The sequence below is a fragment of the Littorina saxatilis genome, linkage group LG11 (genome assembly GCF_037325665.1).
Source record: "Littorina saxatilis isolate snail1 linkage group LG11, US_GU_Lsax_2.0, whole genome shotgun sequence".
Taxonomy (NCBI): Eukaryota; Metazoa; Mollusca; class Gastropoda; order Littorinimorpha; family Littorinidae; genus Littorina; species Littorina saxatilis.
The window spans coordinates 33,628,500-33,650,938 of NC_090255.1; the positions used below are offsets into that span (position 1 = coordinate 33,628,500).

The window sequence follows — 22,439 nt, forward strand, 5'->3', positions numbered from 1 at the left end:
AACCTCTGTAAAATTACCCCCATTTTAAGACTCCCTCCTTTTTAAGACCCTGTTTTCTCAGACTTTCTGTTCTTAACCTCTGTAAAATTACCCCCATTTTAATTGCGAACGCCAAGAAGAAGAAGACCCCCATTTTAAGACTCCCTCCTTTTTAAGACCCTGTTTTCTCAGACTTTCTGTTCATAACCTCTGTAAAATTACCCCCATTTTAAGACTCCCTCCTTTTTAAGACCTTGTTTTCTCAGACTTTCTGTTCTTAACCTCTGTAAAATTACCCCCATTTTAAGACTCCCTCCTTTTTAAGACCCTGTTTTCTCAGACTTTCTGTTCTTAACCTCTGTAAAATTACCCCCCTTTTAAGACTCCCTCCTTTTTAAGACTATGTTTTCTCAGACTTTCTGTTCATAACCTCTGTAAAATTACCCCCATTTTAAGACTCCCTCCTTTTTAAGACCCTGTTTTCTCAGACTTTCTGTTCATAACCTCTGTAAAATTACCCCCATTTTAAGACTCCCTCCTTTTTAAGACCCTGTTTTCTCAGACTTTCTGTTCATAACCTCTGTAAAATTACCCCCATTTTAAGACTCCCTCCTTTTTAAGACTATGTTTTCTCAGACTTTCTGTTCATAACCTCTGTAAAATTACCCCCATTTTAAGACTCCCTCCTTTTTAAGACCCTGTTTTCTCAGACTTTCTGTTCATAACCTCTGTAAAATTACTCCCATTTTAAGACTCCCTCCTTTTTAAGACCCTGTTTTCTCAGACTTTCTGTTCTTAACCTCTGTAAAATTACCCCCATTTTAAGACTCCCTCCTTTTTAAGACCCTGTTTTCTCAGACTTTCTGTTCTTAACCTCTGTAAAATTACCCCCATTTTAAGACTCCCTCCTTTTTAAGACCCTGTTTTCTCAGACTTTCTGTTCTTAACCTCTGTAAAATTACCCCCATTTTAAGACTCCCTCCTTTTTAAGACTATGTTTTCTCAGACTTTCTGTTCATAACCTCTGTAAAATTACCCCCATTTTAAGACTCCCTCCTTTTTAAGACCCTGTTTTCTCAGACTTTCTGTTCATAACCTCTGTAAAATTACCCCCATTTTAAGACTCCCTCCTTTTTAAGACCCTGTTTTCTCAGACTTTCTGTTCTTAACCTCTGTAAAATTACTCCCATTTTAAGACTCCCTCCTTTTTAAGACCCTGTTTTCTCAGACTTTCTGTTCTTAACCTCTGTAAAATTACCCCCATTTTAAGACTCCCTCCTTTTTAAGACTATGTTTTCTCAGACTTTCTGTTCTTAACCTCTGTAAAATTACCCCCATTTTAAGACTCCCTCCTTTTTAAGACCCTGTTTTCTCAGACTTTCTGTTCATAACCTCTGTAAAATTACCCCCATTTTAAGACTCCCTCCTTTTTAAGACCCTGTTTTCTCAGACTTTCTGTTCTTAACCTCTGTAAAATTACCCCCCTTTTAAGACTCCCTCCTTTTTAAGACTATGTTTTCTCAGACTTTCTGTTCATAACCTCTGTAAAATTACCCCCCTTATAAGACTCCCTCCTTTTTATATTTAGTCAAGTTTTGACTAAATATTTTAACATCGAGGGGGAATCGAAACGAGGGTCGTGGTGTATGTGCGTGTGTCTGTGTGTCTGTGTGTCTGTGTGTGTGTGTAGAGCGATTCAGACTAAACTACTGGACCGATCTTTATGAAATTTGACATGAGAGTTCCTGGGTATGAAATCCCCGAACGTTTTTTTCATTTTTTTTTATAAATGTCTTTGATGACGTCATATCCGGCTTTTCGTAAAAGTTGAGGCGGCACTGTCACGCCCTCATTTTTTAACCAAATTGGTTCAAATTTTGGTCAAGTAATCTTCGACGAAGCCCGGGGTTCGGTATTGCATTTCAGCTTGGTGGCTTAAAAATTAATTAATGACTTTGGTCATTAAAAATCGGAAAATTGTAAAAAAAAATAAAAATTTATAAAACGATCCAAATTTACGTTTATCTTATTCTCCATCATTTGCTGATTCCAAAAACATATAAATATGTTATATTCGGATTAAAAACAAGCTCTGAAAATTAAATATATAAAAATTATTATCAAAATCAAATTGTCCAAATCAATTTAAAAACACTTTCATCTTATTCCTTGTCGGTTCCTGATTCCAAAAACATATAGATATGATATGTTTGGATTAAAAACACGCTCAGAAAGTGAAAACAAAGAGAGGTACAGAAAAGCGTGCTATCCTTCTTAGCGCAACTACTAACAGGGGTGGGCACCTGTCGCATTGTCGCATTTTTTTGCGACAAGGGAAGCCGATTTTGCGATAGGCGAAATTGCGACAAGTTGCGACAGAGTGCTCTTTTTAAATTTGCTATGTGTTTTTTTCCCCAGATCTATTTTAGCTGATTCCAAGGCTGATCAATCGGTGGTGTGTAGCCTGACCATATCGAGCACTCTTTGGCACTCTTCTGTTCTGAAGTCTGGAAAAGTCGTATCGCGTCTTTTTCAAAGATGGAAGCGAGGGAAAACGAAGATTCAAGAAAGCGCCCGAAGCGCAAGGAAAACGCTGGACATTCGTTCATTTTTCAAAAGGTACGGCTTTCATAATGTGTTGTTAGCCGTTGTACTTCAATCTAAAATGCAAAGTACCAATGCAGATCTGCCCGGTGATCACGCTTGGTGTGGCTTTCTTCTAGCATCTCACTGCTTCTTCTTCTTTCACTTTCATTTCAATTTGATGTAGGCGCCTGGCAGACAACTTGTTGTTGAAGGTCGACTGACCGACATTGAATCATTGTGATAGATCTGTTCTTTGTTGTGCAGAATCTGTTTTTCGTTCTGAGTTAATTCCGGTTGCCGCTCGTGTTGGAATGACTGGAGGAGGAGCAGGGTGGGGGTGGGGGGGGGGGGGTGAAGCCAGAAGGGGAATCCCAAAACAACGTAAAATCTGCACCTGCCGTTATAGGGAGACAGGTAGGGAAGTTGATAACAAAAGGCACTGAATAAACTTAAAGCGGAAAGAGCCGGGGGGGGGGGGGGGGGGGGGGGGGGCTAATAGAAAAAGATTCACAGGGATTGGCAACGAAATGATGCAATTGGGAGATTCTCAAAACGATGGGCCACCTCTTCCGTGTCTCGTTACAACTGCAACAAGGCTTTTGCAATCAAATTTATTGCAGAAATACTACTTCTGTGTTTTGGTTAGCGTTCAGGTGTTTGAACAGTAAATCGGCTGAGGCCTTTCGATCTACAACAGTGGGTACCAACAGGTGTATGCCCAAGTGTATTGACTGGTATGTTAAGTGTATGTTAAGGGGCAAACAGGCGATTTTCCACAAAAATCAGTGACAAAATCTGCTGCCAGAAACTGGCAATTATCACCCTCAGAATGCACCAGATTGTACCATTTGCTTCCTTTTTTTCAAAAATTTTCCGGGGGGGCATGCCCCCGGACCCCCCTAGCAAACTAGGCGCTTCGCGCCGTCGACTTGGCGCTTCGCGCCAAGTTCTGCTACAAACAATATTACTTTTGCTACAAGCAAAGATATTGTGCCCACCCCTGTACTACCCCGCTCTTCTTGTCAATTTCACTGCCTTTGCCATGAGCGGTGGCCTGACGATGCTACGAGTAAAATGGCATTGCGTTCAGTTTCATTCTGTGAGTTCGACAGCTACTTGACTAAATATTGTATTTTCGCCTTACGCGACTTGTTAAGACTATGTTTTCTCAGACTTTCTGTTCATAACCTCTGTAAAATTACCCCCATTTTAAGACTCCCTCCTTTTTAAGACCTGATTTTCTAAGATTTTTGGAGGTCTTAAAAGGGGGGTTCCACTGTACTGGCATAGTGTATGACAAAACGTTTGAAAGAGCATCAAACAAGCACCACTTTGACACTCAACCATGTCAGTGTACGCACACAACAAATACCCTGAAATAAATTTTTACCGTTTTTGTATCTCTAAAAGTTTGAAGATCGCATGGTTTTCCCGGTTGGGGTCAAAACAACGCAGCGAAAACTTCGTTCCGACGTCAGAGAATCACAACTTAGCAACCATTTTCCTACGCGTATTTCAAATGTTAGATTTTGAATCTAATACTTTATTTTTGTTTTAAAGTAACAATGAAGAATCAATTATCATCTTGGTGTATTCTTTTCATTCAGTTCACCTCATTCCAGCGAGTGTGAACAAGTTAAAAATCAGTAAAAAATCACACTCGACGTCACTTTTCGCCACCCGCGAAGAGCACTTTGGAATACCTTAAGTAAAAGAAAAGCCTTCATTTAAACACAACTTCGCAAAGAATAAATTCTTTTGCTGATATTCTTATCAACTATAAAAATGGGTAATTATTAAATGTGTATGAACGATTTCACTTGACTTAAGCAACACATCCAGTTCCACTACAATTACCTTCAGACAGACTTCATGCTTGTAATCAATAACTTTCAAGATTCATCCTTTTTGAGGCTGTTCAAATTCCAGCTGACAAACACACTACATGTATTAGAACAAGCACATATATTGTGTTGGCGGTATGAGTTATGCAGAGGATAGTGAGTTGATGTGACAAGGGTAGCTCTATTGCAAAATCTTTCATAAAAAGCAATGTTTTGTGCACACTGTTACCTCTGTGTCAGACTCGTCAGAGTCAACCACTTTTTTGGGTTTGGCGTGTGACGGCTTGGCATGTTCATCTTCGCTATCAGAGTACTACAGACAAATCACTTTTGCATTATATGTACTGCTAGTTTTGATTCTCTCTCTCTCTCACACAAAGACAGTCATGTACACACAGAGGTACGCACAGAAAGAGGCACTCAAACACACACACACACACACACAGACAGAGGAACTCAAACACACACACAGAGACAGAGACAGCCAAACACACACACACACATACTGTAGAGTGAGACACAGACACACAAACACACACGAAAAAACACACATAGACACACACAAACAGGCATAGAACTATGGTATTAAGAGGAATACATGTAAGTGTACACACATAGAGGCACAAACATAAAGATGCACACTCAGACACTCTATCTAACTAAGAAGAATACCTTCACAAAGTTTTGTTTGTATTGGTTTAAACTGAACAGTGTAGACAGAGTGAATCTAATTTAATAAATCTTACAGAAATATGTACAGGTAATATGTACAGTTTTTAAGTTGCCCTACTTGAAGGATGACAAACAGAATCTGCAAACAAAATGATGACAAACAGCAAAGACACTAAAACATGCACTTCAATTAAAGGCACAGTACGCCTCCCGTAAATCATCAGATACTGTCAGGCTTTTACACACAGTACAAACACCCTTCCATTTGAACACTCACCGAACGGGAACATCCTAGGTGCCCTACGTAAAGAGCGAGCAATTTTCAAAGAATTAATTTTTCAGATTGTCTCCATCTCAATCGGACGCATCCTGAACTCGGGTCAAAAATGAGTTACTTCCCTTCAACTGGCGATAGCCGTGGAGCGATAATTATCAGAATGAATCGGACCGTGGTGCGTTTTGGCGCTAGACCTAACTTTTAAAATCTACATAATAAATTGACAGTTTGTTACACAAACATTCTTAAATCATAAAAGAATTTTTTTTTCATCAAGACAAGATCAGTACAATTCGAAGTTTTGAAAGTTTGAAAAAAGAAAAGCCCGGAAGCAGGGTCACGCAAGGTCGTGGTTTTCGTAGCAGACGGCGGTTTATAGGCAGTCAAAAGCCATCGCTAGAGTTCTTATGAACCACATTCGTTTGTTTCGTGAAAAGTCAATAACGTGCTATTGCAGATAAGCTCACAGCGAGCCGCATTCAAATTACAAACTGACAACTGCATTGTGAAAAAGGGAAACTGGATCACACAGGTTCACGATGGCTCAGGGGTAAGATAAACCACGCAAAAATAAATTCTTTGAAAATTGCTCGCTCTTTACGTAGGGCACCTAGGATGTTCCCGTTTGGTGAGCGTTCAAATGGAAGGGTGTTTGTACTGTGTGTAAAAGCCTGACAGTATCTGTGATGGTTTACGGGAGGCTTACTGTGCCTTTAAACTTCAAGGTTAATAAGAAAATGTGTGTGGATGTTCAGATTGTTCTTCTCCGAGTCGGAATAATTCTCACCTCAGTCTCTGAATCCCCGTCTTTCCTTTCATCCTCGCTCTCACTAATGCTGCCATGGTCCGTATCACGATCCTCGTCTGAAAGAAAAAGCAGAATACCGAAGAATCTCTTTAGGCCAACAAAAAAAAATGTTTCTGGTAACATGGCTAAAAAAAATAGGGTCGGTTGGTAGGGATTTTATTTTTTTTTTTTTTTTTAACCCCAAATGTAGACCAATAAAACTAACTTTAAAAATCGCGCAAAGAGACTCGATTCACTATACATAGAGACAAGACACTCAACACATTTACAAATCGTCAGCGGACTTTCGTTTTCACACGTTTTTGTTGTTCATTTTCTCACCCTGTCCTTTACCACCAAAAAAAAAATAAAAAAATTTTGAGTTTGGAAAAAAAAAGTTTAGGGTCGGCGCCGAAATTTAGGGTCGGTCGGGTGACCAGAAACAGACAATTTTTTTTTTTGGCCTTAGGCAAAGCAAAAATAATACAGTGGAGCCCCCTTCTAAGATTCAGCGATAGGACTTTCTCCTTATGTTTGTTTGTTCCTTCATGGGCTGAAACTCCCACGGCTTTTACGTGTATGACCGTTTTTACCCCGCCATTTAAGCAGCCATACGCCGCTTTCGGAGGAATCATGCTGGGTATTTTTGTGTTTCTATAACCCACCAAACTCTGACATGGATTACAGGATCTTTTTCGTGCGCACTTGGTCTTGTGCTTGCGTGTACACACGGGGGTGTTTGGACACCGAGGAGAGTCTGCACACAAAGTTGACTCTGAGAAATGAATCTCTCGCTGAGCGTGGGGACGAACTCACGCTGACAGCGGCCAACTGGCTACAAATCCAGCGCGCTACCGACTGAGCTACATCCCAGCCATGACCGAGCTACATCCCCGCCCATCATTCTCCTTATTAAGACCTTGCTTTTTCAGATGTTCTGTTCATACCCTCTGTAAATGTACCCCCATTTTAAAGCTACCTCCTTTTTAAGACCTCAATGAATCATTCTCAGATTCTTGGAGGTCTAAAAAGGAGGGTTCCATTGTACAAGAAAAGGAATTCTTCCTGTTCTCTTTAGGCCGAAAAAAAAAATAGTCTGTTTACGGTAACCCGACCGACCCTATTTTTTTCGCGCGACCCTAGACTTTTTTTTGGCATTTGGGGGAAGAAAAAGAAAAAAAAAAAGAAAAAAAAATCTTGTTTTTTTTGCAAAATAACGTAAAAATGTTTTTTTGGAAAAAAAAAAAAAAAAAAAAAATCCCGGCCTACCGACCCTATTTTTTTGGCCTATGTTACCATAAACAGACCTTTTTTTTTTTTTTGGCTTTAAAGCACTAATGGAGGTGATCCTGACCCATACATGTTTGGAGCCAGGCTACAATAAGGAGAGAGGGTATGGCTTAAAAAAAAGAATTATTGAAAAGTTGACAGGAATTCAGGCCATCAATGCTGCATTTGACTAAAACAGTGAAATGTGATACACAGAGAAATGTCAAGAGGCTTAAAAAGATAAATGCCACCTGACAAAGCAGTGAAGAACAAACAAGGGCGTTATTTCAATAACATTGCCATTGCCAAGACATTTGCTTATTCTAACGTTAACTCGGAGCGAAAAGATTGTTTGTGAATACTTATGAGGCTATTTTTGACATTTAACACAGCTTTAATGCATATGGGAAAGTGATTTTACATCTTCTTCTGTGTTCATGGGTTGAAACACCCCTGTACATTTTTTTTGGTGGTAACCTGTATGACCGTTTTTACCCCGCGCTTTAGGCAGACATTAGCCGCTTTCGGGGGAGTGATTTTACAGAAAAAATGCATGTGTAAAGTGGTGGAAATCATGCTCCAACCTGACACATCCTCCATGAGACCGACATTGTCGTCTTGCAGGAACATGGCCGATCCTATCAAGCAGGGCAGTGGGCGAGTCACATAGGGGTCCTGAAAGAAAAGTTCCACAATTATTTGTTATCACACAATCACAAGTTATGACTAATGTTTTTAACAAGTCATGTTCAACTTGGATAACCAAGTCAGGGCATTTATACTTAAAGAGAGAAGACATGACACTCTCATTGCATAAGCAGACAAAAAGAAAAGTGATTTTCCGGAAACAAGGGACACTAGCATCCGTATAATCAGCATTCTTTCAAACATAGATGCCTTGCTTAAGAGTGGTTCAGTTAGTGTGTGATTGTGTACACAGTGTGTGTGTGTGTGTGTGTGTGTGTGTTTGTTTGTTTGTTTGTTTGCTTAACGCCCAGCCGACCACGAAGGGCCATATCAGGGCGGTGCTGCTTTGACATATAACTGCGCCACACACAAGACAGCAGTCGCAGCACAGACATCATGTCTCACCCAGTCACATTATTCTGACACCGGACCAACCAGTTCTAGCACTAACCCCATAATGCCAGACGCCAGGCGGAGCAGCCACTAGATTGCCAATTTTAAAGTCTTAGGCATGACCCGGCCGGGGTTCGAACCCACGACCTCCCGATCACGGGGCGGACGCCTTACCACTAGGCCAACCGTGCCGGTCGTGTGTGTGTGTGTGTGTGTGTGTGTGTGTGTATACAGATGTGCATGTGTGCCTACTTCTGTACTTGTGTAAGTTAATTATACAATTAAATAAAAATAAAAATAAAGAAACAAAAATAGTGAATTTCCAGAAACAAGAGATATAAAAAATACATGATTTTTCATTTCACGGTTTTAGTCAAATAAAAAAAAAGAAGACACGCCAGTAACCAGGTTAGGTACTTTTGTTGTTGCTGTTGAATTATACAATGTCAATATTGCAAGATTGCAGCACAGACAAGCATATATCTCAATGACTGCCTAACAGTTTTACACATTCAAAGTCATTATTGCAGCTTCTTTCATCAAACCCCTCTCTGAAACACAAACACACACTAGTTACCTTCGCTTCAAGGATAGGATCCACTTTGTAGCCAGCGTCCTCGTCTTCGGAGTCAGAGTCCGCAACGTGGGTGTCCAGTTTCTCAAAGGCCTGGTCAATCACGTCAATTCCAAACTTGAGCGCTTCCGTCACTTTTGGAATCAAGTCTGCCTCGCGCTGCTCTCTCGTCTTTTCCTGAGGCAAAAGGAACGATAGATTTAGGGATTATAAGAGAGAAACGTTCTGGTACAGTGCAACCCCCTTTAATTTAAAACCTTCAAAACTCTGAGCAAACACACTGGTCTTCAAATAGAGGTAAATTTACATACATTTTGAAAATAAAATCTAAAAATAAAAAACAAGTCGCGAAAGGCGAAATAACAACATTTAGTCAAGCTGTCGAACTCACAGAATGAAACTGAACGCACTGCTTTTTTCACAAAGACCAAATACTCGTAGTTTTGTCAGTCCACCGCTCGTGGCAAAGGCAGTGACATCGACAAGCCATGCAGAATAGTGCGGTAGTGGTCGCGCTGAGCAGGATAACACTCTTTTCTGTATGTCTATTCTTTTTAGCTTACTGAGTTTGTTTTTAATCCAAACATATCATATCTATATGTTTTTGGAATCAGGGACCGACAAGGAATAAGATGAAATTGTTTTTAAATCGATTTCAGAAAATAATTTTTTATCATAATTTTCATGTTTAATTTTCAGAGCTTGTTTGTTATCCAAATATAACATATGTATATGTTTTTGGAATCAGAAAATGACGATGAATAAGATGAAATTATTTTTGGATCATTTAATAAAAAATAATTTTAATAACAATTTTCAGATTTTTAATGACCAAACTCATTCATTAGTTTTTAAGCCACCAAGCTGAAATCTGGCCTTCGTCGAAGATTGCTTTGCCAAACTTTCAATCAATTTGATTGAAAAATGAAGGTGTGACAGTGCCGCCTCAACTTTTACAAAAAGCCGGATATGACGTCATCAAAGGTATATATATCGAAAAAATGAAAAAAACGTCCGGGGATATCATTCCCAGGAACTCTCATGTTAAATTTCATAAACTAAACCCCGCTCTACACACACACACACACACACACACACACACACACACACACACACACACAGACAGACAGACAAACACACACACACCACAACCCTCGTCTCGATTCCCCCTCTATGTTAAAACATTTAGTCAAAACTTGACTAAATGTAAAAAGTAAGGTCTTATAATAGGAGAAAAGTGGGAAATCGTGGGGTCTGAATGTATTTGATTAGTAAAATCTAATAATATGACCCCAAATCTACTGGTGCTTGTTTGGGGTCTTTCCTTATTTGGTGTTTAATCCAAAATTTTAATAATAAATTTTCATTTAATTAATATACTTACCCAACTCACATATAGCAATTAACTCTAGTTCAGTGCTGGTTACGCTGTACGCGTTCCCCTTGGTAACAAGGGAGACCACCCTAAAAAAGAGTGATCCATCCCATAATATCAGACCGATGTCCGGTCCAACATCCGTATGCGTGCGCATACGCCGCCATTTGTATCATTCGAACGAAGCCCAACTCACTACTTTTTTAGAACCCAATACCACCACAGCGGGGAGGCGGGAGGGTTTAAACGATGTGAGTTGGGTAAGTATATTAATTAAATGAAAATTTATTATTAAAATTTTGGATTAAATTACATATTATTACCCAACTCACATATAGCAGATTGCTACTATAGGTGGTGGGTACTTACCAAAACTAGGCACGCAGGACCTGTCCCGCCGCTACCATGGCAGGCAGCGCGGAGCTTCCATCCTGTCTGACAGAAGCGACGTCTCTGAGGTAAAAGTTGACGAAAACGTCCTCAGAGCGCCAATACGCAGCTTCCAGTACCTCGGCTAGCTTGCCGGACCGAAGAACTGCCAATGAGGATGCCCAGGCTCTCGCCTCATGGGTTCTAGCCGCGGTGAGAGGCAACACTGCCCTAGCATCACCCGACTGCACTAGCCACCAGGCATATGCTCGTTTGATCAGAGTGGAGATCCATTTGGCCAGAGTCACCTTCGCTATATCCTTACACCTAGCCGTGTTTAAAGATATGAAAAGAAGCTTTTGACTTTCTGACCTAACAGGCCGAGTTCGAGACAGGTAACATCGGAGAGCTCTCACAGGACAATTTGCAATATCGGGATCTCCAGGAGCCAAAATCTTGCTCAAGGGTGGAATGCGCAAGATTGGAGAAAGCTGGCCAGGTTTCTGGTTTTTCGCGAGAAAGCCGGGAACAAATTTGAGAGAAATGGAACCATCCTTCTCGAACGCAATGTCCTTGTCTAAACCCGACAAAGAATGCACCTCACTACCTCTCCTAGAAGTAGAGAGAAGCGTTAAAAACACAGTCTTACGCGTCAAATCGGCCAAAGTGGCTGACAGAAGAGGCTCGAACTCATCCGAGGCTAAGAAACGTAAGACCAGGAACAAATCCCATGCAGGGAGAAGCGATTTTGAACGAGCTGCTAAAAGGGCAGCCCCCTTAATAACACTAGCGATAACCCCTCCGAGCGAAATTTTGTGGCCTAATTGCGCGAGGGTCGAAGAGATCGCCGACCTCCGGACCCTAATAGAAGAGGGAGAAGCCCCCTGATCAGCCAACCAAGACAGATGGTTGGCTACATGAATAGACCTAGGAGAAAGAGGTTTAACCCCGTTAAGCGCGCACCACCTAGACCAAGAGGCCCAGTGCGATGAGTAAACCGAAGAAGTCGATTTTCTATGCGCATGTCCAACGAATCTCAGAGTAGGGGAAGAGGCCCCTGCCCTACGCAAAGCGCTTCGGACAGAATCCACGCGTGAAGGGCCAGGATCTGTGGGTTCTCGTGCTGAACGCCTGACCGAGGCTGCACGAGATCTCCTCTTTTCAGGGCGAGAGGGATTGGGGGCCGAACTGCTAGACGCAGTAGGTCGGGAAACCAGTGCTGGCTTGGCCACAGAGGAGCGACCAGAACCAGCGCTGGTTTCTCCAAGTCCACTTTCCTGAGGACTTTGCCTAAGAGGCAGAACGGAGGGAAGGCATACGCCGGAAGATCTGACCAATCCACTTCCAGAGCATTCACCTTCCAGGCCAGAGGATCCGGGAAGGGGGACACAAAGAGAGGCAGTCTCGCCGAAAACCTCGTCGCAAAGAGATCTATCTTGGGCTTGTCGATCTGCGACCAAAGCCGCTGCAAAGACTGGTGTGTGAGAGTCCACTCTGAATGAACAATCCTGTCCCCTCTGCTCAAAGTGTCTGCAAGGACGTTCAGACTGCCCTTCAAGTACACTGCTGACAACAGAATGTGCTGGGCGTGACACCACTTGAGAATGCGACATGCAATGTCGGAAAGACTGTGAGACCGAGTCCCCCCTTGCTTGTTCACATACGACGCCACAGACATGTTGTCGGTGTGAAGACGTACATGACTGCCCTCCAGGAAAGGCTTGAACGCTAGAAGCGCCAGGGAAACGGCCTCCAACTCCAGTACATTGATATGTAGGGAGGCCTGAGAGCAATCCCAAACTCCCGAAACCATGTGCTCGTCCAGATGAGCACCCCACCCCGTCAGAGATGCGTCCGTAAACAACTCTCTCTCCGGCGGTGGACGAACAATGGGAACACCCCGGAACAAATCCGGAAGAAGCCAAACACCTGTGGTCTGCTGAAACCAAGTTCCCAGTGCGATCGGGGCACTCCAGTCCTGGGATGTCTGATCCCACCTTGACTGCAGGGAGGCCTGAAAAGGCCTCTTGTGAACCCTGCCCAACGGAATGAGGGAAGCCATGGATTCCATCTGACCCAGAACCGAAGTCAGAACCCTTGCACTGGCGTGATTCTCTCCGTAGAGAGACCGAATCAGACCCTGAAGCTTGTCGATCCGCCTTTGAGACGGACGGACAGACCACCGAAGCGTGTCGAATTCCATGCCCAGGTAAGTAAACGTCTGGGATGGTTCCAACTCGGATTTTGTCAGGTTGACAGAGAAACCCAGCTGTGCCGCCCGGCTCAGCACCCTGTGCGTATGAGCCTCGCAAAGCCCCCTGTTCTGGTGAAGGATTAACCAATCGTCCAGGTATGCTCTGAGACGGATGCCTTCCTGTCTCACAAGAGCGCAAAGCTGCCTGACCACAATCGTGAAAATCCACGGAGCTAAAGACAGGCCGAACGGCAGAGCCCTGAACTGGTAAGCTTTGCCGCCCCAAGGGAAGCGAAGCCACTTCCTGTCCGCGACATGTATGAGGACGTGAAAGTAAGCGTCTGTAAGATCGATCGACGTTGCCCAATCTCCCGGCCGTAAGGCCTCCCGAACCGAAGTTGGAGTTTCCATGGTAAACTTGATTACTCTCAGAAACTTGTTCAAAGGAGAAAGATCTAACACCGGCCTCCACGCCCCCGAGGCTTTCGGCACTACAAAAAGTCTGCCGTAAAACCCCGGGGACCGCGCGTCCAAGACCTCCTCTATAGCTCCCTTGAGCAGCATAGCCGAGACCTCCTCCTGGACCGCGTTCCGTGCCACCAAATCCTTTGGCGCCCTGCAGGGCGGGATTATCCTGACCAGGGGAGCCTTCTGCCCTGACCAGAGAAGCCGGAACCCCGAACACACTATCCCCGTGACCCACTTGCTGGCCACCAGTTGCAGCCAGGAAGAAAGGGCCCTGGACGGGCCGCCCGCTACAACTAGTGCGGGGGCCACCGGGATGTGTTGTTCGGGGAAGTTTCATTGGGGGTGAGGCTTACGCCCCGACCCCCTGGAACCCCCGAAAGACTGACCCCTCTTAGGGTAAGGAGCTCCACGCCCCCTACCCCTGGAGGAGAATGACTGCTTCTGGGCCTTCCCACCACCTGACGAAGACGTCTGAGGCTTAGCAGAAGAAAACGCCTGAGTCTGAGACTTGCCCTGAGGCTTCTGGAAGCCCTGTGAAGCCAAACGCGCGATCGCTACATCCCGCGCGTCCTGCGTCTCTTTCTGGAGTGCATCGAAAGACGCCTGCCCTAAGAGAGACCCCTCAGCAAAAGGGGAGACCTTCAGCCTCTCCACAGTCGCGGTGTCCCGAAATCTGGACCCCGTCAAGAAGGCTGATCTCCTTGAAAGCACCGCGTGAGTATACAGCCGGGCAGACAAAGTAACCTGTTCTCTAGTCACCTTGCCCAGAGTAGCCAGCAGTGTTGAAACATCTGTCGGCGACGCATCAAACCGAAATTCAAAAGGATCAAGAGATGTGGCAATCGATCTGGATAAAGACCTTTGCAGAGACTCCGACACGGACGTGAGCTCCAGCAAAGACCTTCCCACTTCCTCCACAGCTGTGAGAGAACCGTCAGTACATGGGACAACTCTATCCCTATTGTACCCGTCCTCTCTCAAAGCAGCAAGTTCCGGCGTCACCGGAAGTGCCCCTGACGGCAGAGCAAAAGAGTCAATCAGATTCACAGGATAAGGGGTGAGCTTGAACTTCGGAACACCGGAAGCAGCCCGAGCCCCAGGCTGAGCCAGCCAAGAGACAACGTCTTCCGGGGCCTCGCCGTGCTGAACCAACAACGGCACCGCCGGTTTGCGTTTACCACACAAGACGTTAGCCATTTCATAGGCAATAGTTGACGATTCCCGGAAGCGGTAGCGAGGCCGTTGCTCCTGAGCACTCCGGAAATCGTCAAAAGCAGACCGAGGTGGGTGAAGCTGAGCCTTGTCCTTCACCACCCCTTCCGGAAAGTATCTGAACGCCGTTTCCGCCGCCAGCGCCACTGCGGCTGACAGCTTCACGGGCAAATTCAGTTGGGAATCCTCTACCACTGAGGCATCCCCGTCTTCCGCCCTACACTCCGACTCGAGATCAAGCTCGGAGCCAGGAGGCAGAACATCAGACAGTTTATCGTCGGCAGAACCGACCACTTCCTGCCCCCCGGGCGGAAGAGGACTAAAACGGTCCCCGATATTCTCATAAAGAGACGTACGGAGGCGTTCGTCCTTTCGCTGCTCGTGGGAACTCTCACGACTACCAACGCCAGAGAGAGCCCCCTGAGCTCGCACACCGGCAAGCGGTGTAGACATACCTTGAACTGGTGTCCCACAAAGGAGAGACACCAACTTGGTACTCCCATCCTGCGAAGCATGGACATCCGCCCGAGTCACAGTCGCCGAAGGCAAAGCGGAAGTCGAAGCCGGAACTGCAGGAGACTGCCGTACCTGTGCTAAGGAGAGAACATCAGAAACACCCGACGGAAGCGCACGTAATTCCTCCCTAGTGGAAGATAATTCCGACGCAAGTGTCGAAACTTGAGCGCTCAAAGTCAACAATAAAGACGCAACTTCAGCTGGCGCTAACCCAGGGCAGCCATCTGAAGTTGAAGCAGAAGCAGAAGCAGAAGAAGAAGTTCTTTTGCGCGAACCGCCACTCTTGCCAGAACGTAAACAAGCCTGACCGGAAGTTAAACTGACGTCTGCTAACACGGGAGATTTAACAGAAGTTGAATCAGAAGAAACAGACGCGGATTTTCCTGCGCCCTTCTCTCTCCTCGAGCTACGTTTAGGAGGCGAATCGTCAGGCTCCTGCCTCGAACTCGGCTTCCTATTCACGCTATCAACAAGCGCAGCCTCCGCCATAGCGAAAGAACTCACGAAAAATTTCAAAGAAAAACAATTTCAGAAAAATTTCACAAGTACAAAACGAGCGACGAAAACGTCGCTAAAGTTATAACAAAACGGAAAGATCTCACCACACAAGTAGGTAAAGGTGAACAGCTAGGCGACGACCAAGGGGAGATGCCAAAGCCAAAGACTATGACAAAATGCTGAATACAGCAGGAGCGTACATCAGGAGCGTCCTTCCCAGTTGAACCGCTGAGAGAGAATGATACAAATGGCGGCGTATGCGCACGCATACGGATGTTGGACCGGACATCGGTCTGATATTATGGGATGGATCACTCTTTTTTAGGGTGGTCTCCCTTGTTACCAAGGGGAACGCGTACAGCGTAACCAGCACTGAACTAGAGTTAATTGCTATATGTGAGTTGGGTAATAATATGTAATTTAACGTCGTTTTCAACCGTTCAAGGTTACTTGTTTGGGGTATTCCCCATGTGTAACAGTAACACACATTAACAAAGTACAGTAAATTCAATCTGTCACAAATTTGAGCATACTTCTCAATCACAAAGGTAAAAACAAAAAAAGCAAAAAACCTGACCGCTTCAAGGCAAAATTACAACAACAACAACAAAAAAGCCACCAACATTACCCACAAACAACTGATTCACAGTATGGCTTTTTCATAAACAGTATACATGCATGAAAGCCAAATTATGACACCGATAGGCATGTGGAAGCTACTAAAGTAACAATGTCAACCCTTACCGGTTTTTCTGTTTGTTTGTCTTCTGTTGTGGCATCCGCTTGGGTTACATCTTCGTCGTATACCCTCTGAAAAAAAGAAAAACATGACATGTCCAGTAAAAAAAACCACACAACAACACAAAAAACACAACAGAAACACACATAAGAATGAACAGCAACACATGCACACGTAGAAATACATCTAATGAAGAGAATTTTATACAATATTAGCCCTTTGCACACCGCACATTCCAGAATTTTTACTCAATGGTTTGAAGAAGCAAGGCTCACTGCTCAAACAGCGTTATAACTCTCTGCACGAAAGGGGGAAAGCGATTTTAAATATACATGTAATTCATGTATGTCCATTACGAGAACTGATCACGGATTGTCTAGCGGCTGATACCCGGAGCATTCGGGGATATTGGGTACTACAGTCCCCTGCAGCCATATTATGTTGACAAACTAAAGATCTTATCCTGAATAGTCAATGCTTTGAAACCAATGAGAACAATGAAATCCCATTGTTGTAAAAAAAATCCCATCCTTCAAAAAAACATTCACAACACAAATGAAAACTTCCATGAAAAACTTGGCTCTTTAAGCTGCCTGACTCTTTCCGGTGTTTATTTCAAATGAGCAAAATCTGTTTGCAAACAACATGGCAACTTACGTTTTCCACAAACTGTGTGTTTGCTAACATACTGAAATCATTGGTGACGTTGTTGAGTCGTACACCGGTCAGCTGAAAACAAGAAGAACAAATAAAAATAAATGAAAAAGCAATATATCACAATGATCAATCCTTGTCATTATGGTATAGAATACTAGCCTCATTATTTCCAATCTTACATCTGTTTCACATCAGCCCAAAGTTTCAGGAAAACAACCTTCATGCTGAGGAAATAAAATAAAAAGTGAAAATAAATTAGTCAACCAGAACCTGACTGACCAACTGGATTTGTGAAAAACCAAGGTCTTAAATTGTTTTTATTTTTTAAAGGGAGGTTCCACTGAACCAGAACAGAAATCGTCAACTGCTTATTTCTATCAGTTTTCCAGGTATTTGACAGTTTTTCAGCTATCACTCTGTTACTATGTTATAGTTTCACTGGTTGCAATCAACAAATGATGGTATTTGGTGTGCAGTGTATTTACACCCCCGGTATTGGGGTGTGTATAGGTTTCGGTCGATGTGTTTGTGTGTTTGTGTTCGCATATAGATCTCAAGAATGAACGGACCGATCGTCACCAAACTTGGTGAACAGGTTCTATACATTCCTGAGACGGTCCTTACAAAAATTGGGACCAGTCAAACACACGGTTAGGGAGTTATTGGTGGATTAAGATTCTACAAGGACTTATAGAGGGAGATATTAATGGTGAAAGGGAAATAACCTTCTCAGTTGGTGGCAGTGAGAATGGTTATTTCCCTTTGACCAACAGGGTTTTTTTTTTCTACCTCGGAGGAATTTCTTGTTTTCTTGTATTTTAGGTGAAACCATGAATGTACTTCTTCTTCTTCAGCGTTCCACGATTGTCTGGTGACGTGTGAGCTCGTTTTCCCATTTGGGTTCCCCACACTATACTCTGAGAGCATAGTCAGCTTCACTCCGCTTTTGTTGAGTAGGCATGCTGGATATTTTTGTGTTTCCATAACCCACCGAACTCCGACATGGATTACAGCATCTTTTCCGTGCACACTTGGTCTTGTGCTTGCGTGTACACACGAAGGGGGTTAAGTCACTAGCAGGTCTGCACATAAGTTGACCTGGGAGATGGGAAAAATCTCCACTCTTAACCCACCAGGCGGCAGCGACCGGGATTCGAACTCCCGATTAGGAGGCCGACGTCTTACCACCACGCCACTGCGCCCGTCCATGAATGTACAAAACACCTAGCAGTCACTGTGTATGAAGGACACATCTTACCTTTGCTTCATGCACAAGCCCATCCACATCCTTCTCCATTTCATGAGTGCGAGCAATCATCCGATGGGAGAATTCTTGAAGCATGTGTAACATCTACAAAGACAAAAATAGGTCAAGATAAACAATAATTACAGGTTGCACTCACTGCAGATTTATTTTATTAATCTGTTTTAAGTGTGCCATACACATTTTTAGCCATATCGCTGCACAAAACAGGTTTTGTTCTGCTTAGTGTGAACCCACACAAACCACTCAAACCGTTAAATTTTCATGCATATATATATAGCTTTTAAGCACGACTGCATGTGATCACATTTCTATTATCATGCAAATGCCTTAAAATAAAAACGTAAGCTTTCAATTTCAAACAAAACTTCAACATGTATCACTTAGCTCATTTGATATGGGTAACTTTATACAGTTTACTCAATGGTTAGGAATGATTTACTGGGAAATGAGAAGCCATGAATTGTGCATATGCATGAGTAGTGAACGAGCTTCTGAAGGGTTCACAACATATGTATTCTCTGTGTGAATACTTCGATTAAACAGGCTACTTTGTGCAGTAAACACAACATACTAAAATGCAGGCCTGAAAGTCCAACAAATGGTGTACTCGCCTTTGGCTAGTGATTCTGAAAATTTACTAGCCAGAGAGCAAACTTTACTAGCCAAACCAACAATTTGTTTCAGCTACTTTTTTCCCATTTGGCGAGTTGATGAACATTTCTACTCACCAGTTACATGTTTCTACTCGCCATGGCGGGTAGAATACTCGCCACTCCACATAGGATGCCATGTAGTATTCTCCATATAATGATATATGCTGTAAAAATATCATTTTAGCCTTAAAATGTGTTTGAAAAAGTGGACGTAGAAGTCCAACAGTGAAAACGAACAATTAGGACGAGTAGAAATGTTCATCAACTCGCCAACTCTCCTTTTCATGCCTGTGATCATATATATATACATATAATGGAGGTATCTCACGAACGCTATACTGTAATCGACTTGAGAAATTTTCATACCGATAAAGAAGGATTCGTTGTGCCCGATCAGGGGCTACAGTTGGAGATGGAAGTTCACCCAAAATTGGGAACATACTAACTATAATACGGTGGGTGCTATAGGCGCCCCCATTTTTTTAGCAAACGCCACCCAAGGCCACTTTGGCCGGTTAGAAATTCCGTAGTTTCCAAGTCTATGGATAAAGCTCGCATAAGAAAATTACGTCACGGTCGAAAGTCTTTGACGTCAATTAATGCATCATGACGTCATGCCTCCCTGTAGTCTTTCTCTCTCGCGCAGTGTGTGTGTGTGTGTTCATTTTGTGCACATGTGTTAAGTGTTACTGTTTGTGTGTGTGTGTGTGTGCGCGCGTGCATGAGTCTGTACTAGTGTGTGTGTGTGTGTGTAAGAAAGAGAGAGGGAGAGAGAGTGTGTGTGTGTATGTGTGTGTGCATGAGTTTGTGTGTATGTTTGTGTGTGTATGAGTGTATATATATGTGTTTGTTTGTAAAGGTGTGTGTGTCCATCTGTCTATGTGCGTATGAGTGTGTGTTTTGTGTGTATGAGATCTGTGTGAGTCACTGTGTGTGTGTGTGCCTGTGTGTGTGCGTGCGTATGTAAATGTGTGTGTGTGTGTGCGCGTGTCTTTTCTCGTGTGTGTGTAGGAGAGAGAGAGACGGAGACAGAGACAGTGCGACAGAGAGAGGGAGGGAGAGAGAGAGAGATGTGTGTATGTGCATGAGTTTGTGTGTATATTTGTGTGTGTGTGTGTGTGTGTGACTTGGGGTGTGTGTATGTGTGTGAGTGTGTGTGTGTTTTGTGTGTATGAGATCTGTGTGAGTCACTGTGTGTGTGTGTGCCTGTGTGTGTGCGTGCGTATGTAAATGTGTGTGTGTGTGTGCGCGTGTCTTTTCTTGTGTGTGTGTAGGAGAGAGAGAGAGAGAGAGAGAGAGAGAGAGAGAGAGAGAGAGAGAGAGAGAGAGAGAGAGAGAGAGAACGCGGATTTGTCCTTCGCTGGGGGTATGTTGTGCCTTGGCATTGCACTTCTACTTAATTAATAAATTATATCTCCTGCCTATCTTTCTGAACTGGTCTCCCTCTACACTCCCTCTCGCACCCTTCGTTCTTCTGATGATGCTCGACTTCTCCGTCAAGGTCGCTTTAAACGCAAGGCTCATGGCTTCCGCACGTTTTCGTACTATGGACCTCAGTTATGGAATTCACTCCCCTTTCAGTTACGTCACTCTCCATCCATTTCATCTTTTAAGTCCAATTTGAAAACTCACTTGTTCCAACAACACTACGGATAGTTCCTTAGTATAGAGTCTGGGGATGTGAGATGTGCATGATGTGTTGTTTGAATCTGACAGTGATTGTATGATTTTTGTATACATGTATTGTTGTCACGCGCTTTGAACTTCTGATAAGGCGCTTTATAAATGCCCGTTATTATTATTATTATATGGATACCACATCTGAACACAACTTTTAATACACTATCTAATTCTAAGTATCTTTTGTAAAAATGGTGTTTTCATTCTTCCATCAAAACTTACCCCAGCATCTCCAGCCAGTGACCAGTTGCCAGATTCTTTTCGCATTTCCTCCAGTGACCATGGTCGCTCCCACGACCGAGGTCCATTGGCCGGCTGGGTCCCATCACTGCCTCCTGCAGCTGCTGTGTTTGCTGGTGCACTCTCCTAAAATAGATTTCGGGAAATGAAATTGACTGAAAAGTTAAACACACACAGTGCATGTGTACACGCACAGGCAATGAGGCACATACATCCACAAACAGACACACACACACACCATAACACACAGACATTCACATTGAGGTGTACACACACCACTGACCACACTCGCCTTTATTGTACACACAGTGTGATCATACCACTCACAGTGAGGTTTGAAACACACACACACACAATGATATACAAAGTACTGTAGTGTAAGTGTAACACACACACCCACAAAGGGCTAGCTCGATCAGTAGCTGGGCACAAATGATTTGTTATTCACAGAACGTAAATTAGTACAATTTATAGTTTGTCCAAGTAGTTTGGCACTTGCCGCAAATTTGGCGGCGAACCGAGGGTGTCGCAAAATGTGCTGTTGCAAAATCGGTTTGTCGTGGTGTCTACTAAAGCCATTCAAACCCTGATACACAGACATGTTCTGTATTCAAACTTGTACACACACTGACACACACACACAGACTGATACTGATAGAGTGCTGATAATTCCACCATGCGAATGATCAGAAAAAACTGTTTTGAATCGTCATTCACCTCATCAGAGAAATTAGTAAAGTTTCCCTTTGCAAGAGAGCTGCTGATGACACAGAACAAGATGAAACTTCGCCTCAGCGAGCAGACGAGATTGGATCAGTCTTTTACAACATAGACGACAGATACACCTATTTAAAGCAAAGCACGAAAACTCCCTGAGCAAATAAATACGGAAGAGTTGCTAGCATGGTTAGAGCTTACCGTTTCACAAAAATGTTTTAAAATATGTACAGTACCTGCGAAGGGACGGAAGAAAATGCCCCATCTTCTGTGGGCGGAACGGGCGGCGCCATCTTGCATTTGAGACGCTCTCATGTGATCTTGAGTCTAATTACCGAAAACTACTAACAGGATCTACTTCCGCTTTCGTTTTTACAGCGAGCCGCGGCATTTAGGAACGCTAACAAGATGGCGCGAGCTTGCATTCAAAGTTAGCTTTGGCAACGAAGGTTCGATGACGTCATCCAATAGTCACATCACAGAAGGAAATGTAGGGGAAAGGCTCCTAATATGGACCGGCTCCTAATATGTGACCACCTCCGGTCAGTCTGACAAACTAACGGTGCTAGAGCGCTCAAAACAATTTCATTCGCTTTATTCACCCTCACTGGATAAGTTGCACATGTCAAAACAGTTGCAGAAACACAAACCTCAAAACCGTTAGGCTTTTTCGCTTTTTTTTCACTTTTGGCAGCGTTCACTCTAAATTTGCCGCCTAAAACAGACTCGTTTCATTAGTCTGTCCACAGCCAAAGCTTTTATCACACAAAAATGGCTATACATGAC

At 43.6% G+C, this 22,439-nt stretch overlaps 1 protein-coding gene across 4 annotated transcripts in view; it reads right to left on the reverse strand.

The window, feature by feature from the left end:
• LOC138980283 (WASH complex subunit 2-like) overlaps window positions 1-21,957 on the reverse strand; it is an 84,761-nt gene extending 62,804 nt beyond the window's left edge. For 3 of the 4 annotated variants that reach the window (XM_070353148.1, XM_070353146.1, XM_070353144.1), the window contains exons 1-9: window positions 21,890-21,957; window positions 20,919-21,062; window positions 18,355-18,447; window positions 17,097-17,168; window positions 16,445-16,510; window positions 9,072-9,245; window positions 7,999-8,089; window positions 6,146-6,222; window positions 4,639-4,722 (exon numbers count right to left, since the gene is read on the reverse strand). In XM_070353148.1, coding sequence (XP_070209249.1) covers window positions 4,639-4,722; window positions 6,146-6,222; window positions 7,999-8,089; window positions 9,072-9,245; window positions 16,445-16,510; window positions 17,097-17,168; window positions 18,355-18,447; window positions 20,919-21,062; window positions 21,890-21,946 — 858 coding nt within the window. In that variant the 5' untranslated portion in view covers window positions 21,947-21,957. The remainder of the gene's footprint in view (window positions 1-4,638; window positions 4,723-6,145; window positions 6,223-7,998; window positions 8,090-9,071; window positions 9,246-16,444; window positions 16,511-17,096; window positions 17,169-18,354; window positions 18,448-20,918; window positions 21,063-21,889) is intronic. The other variant, XM_070353147.1, reaches the window with a different exon arrangement.
• Between the last annotated feature and the right edge of the window lie 482 nt (window positions 21,958-22,439).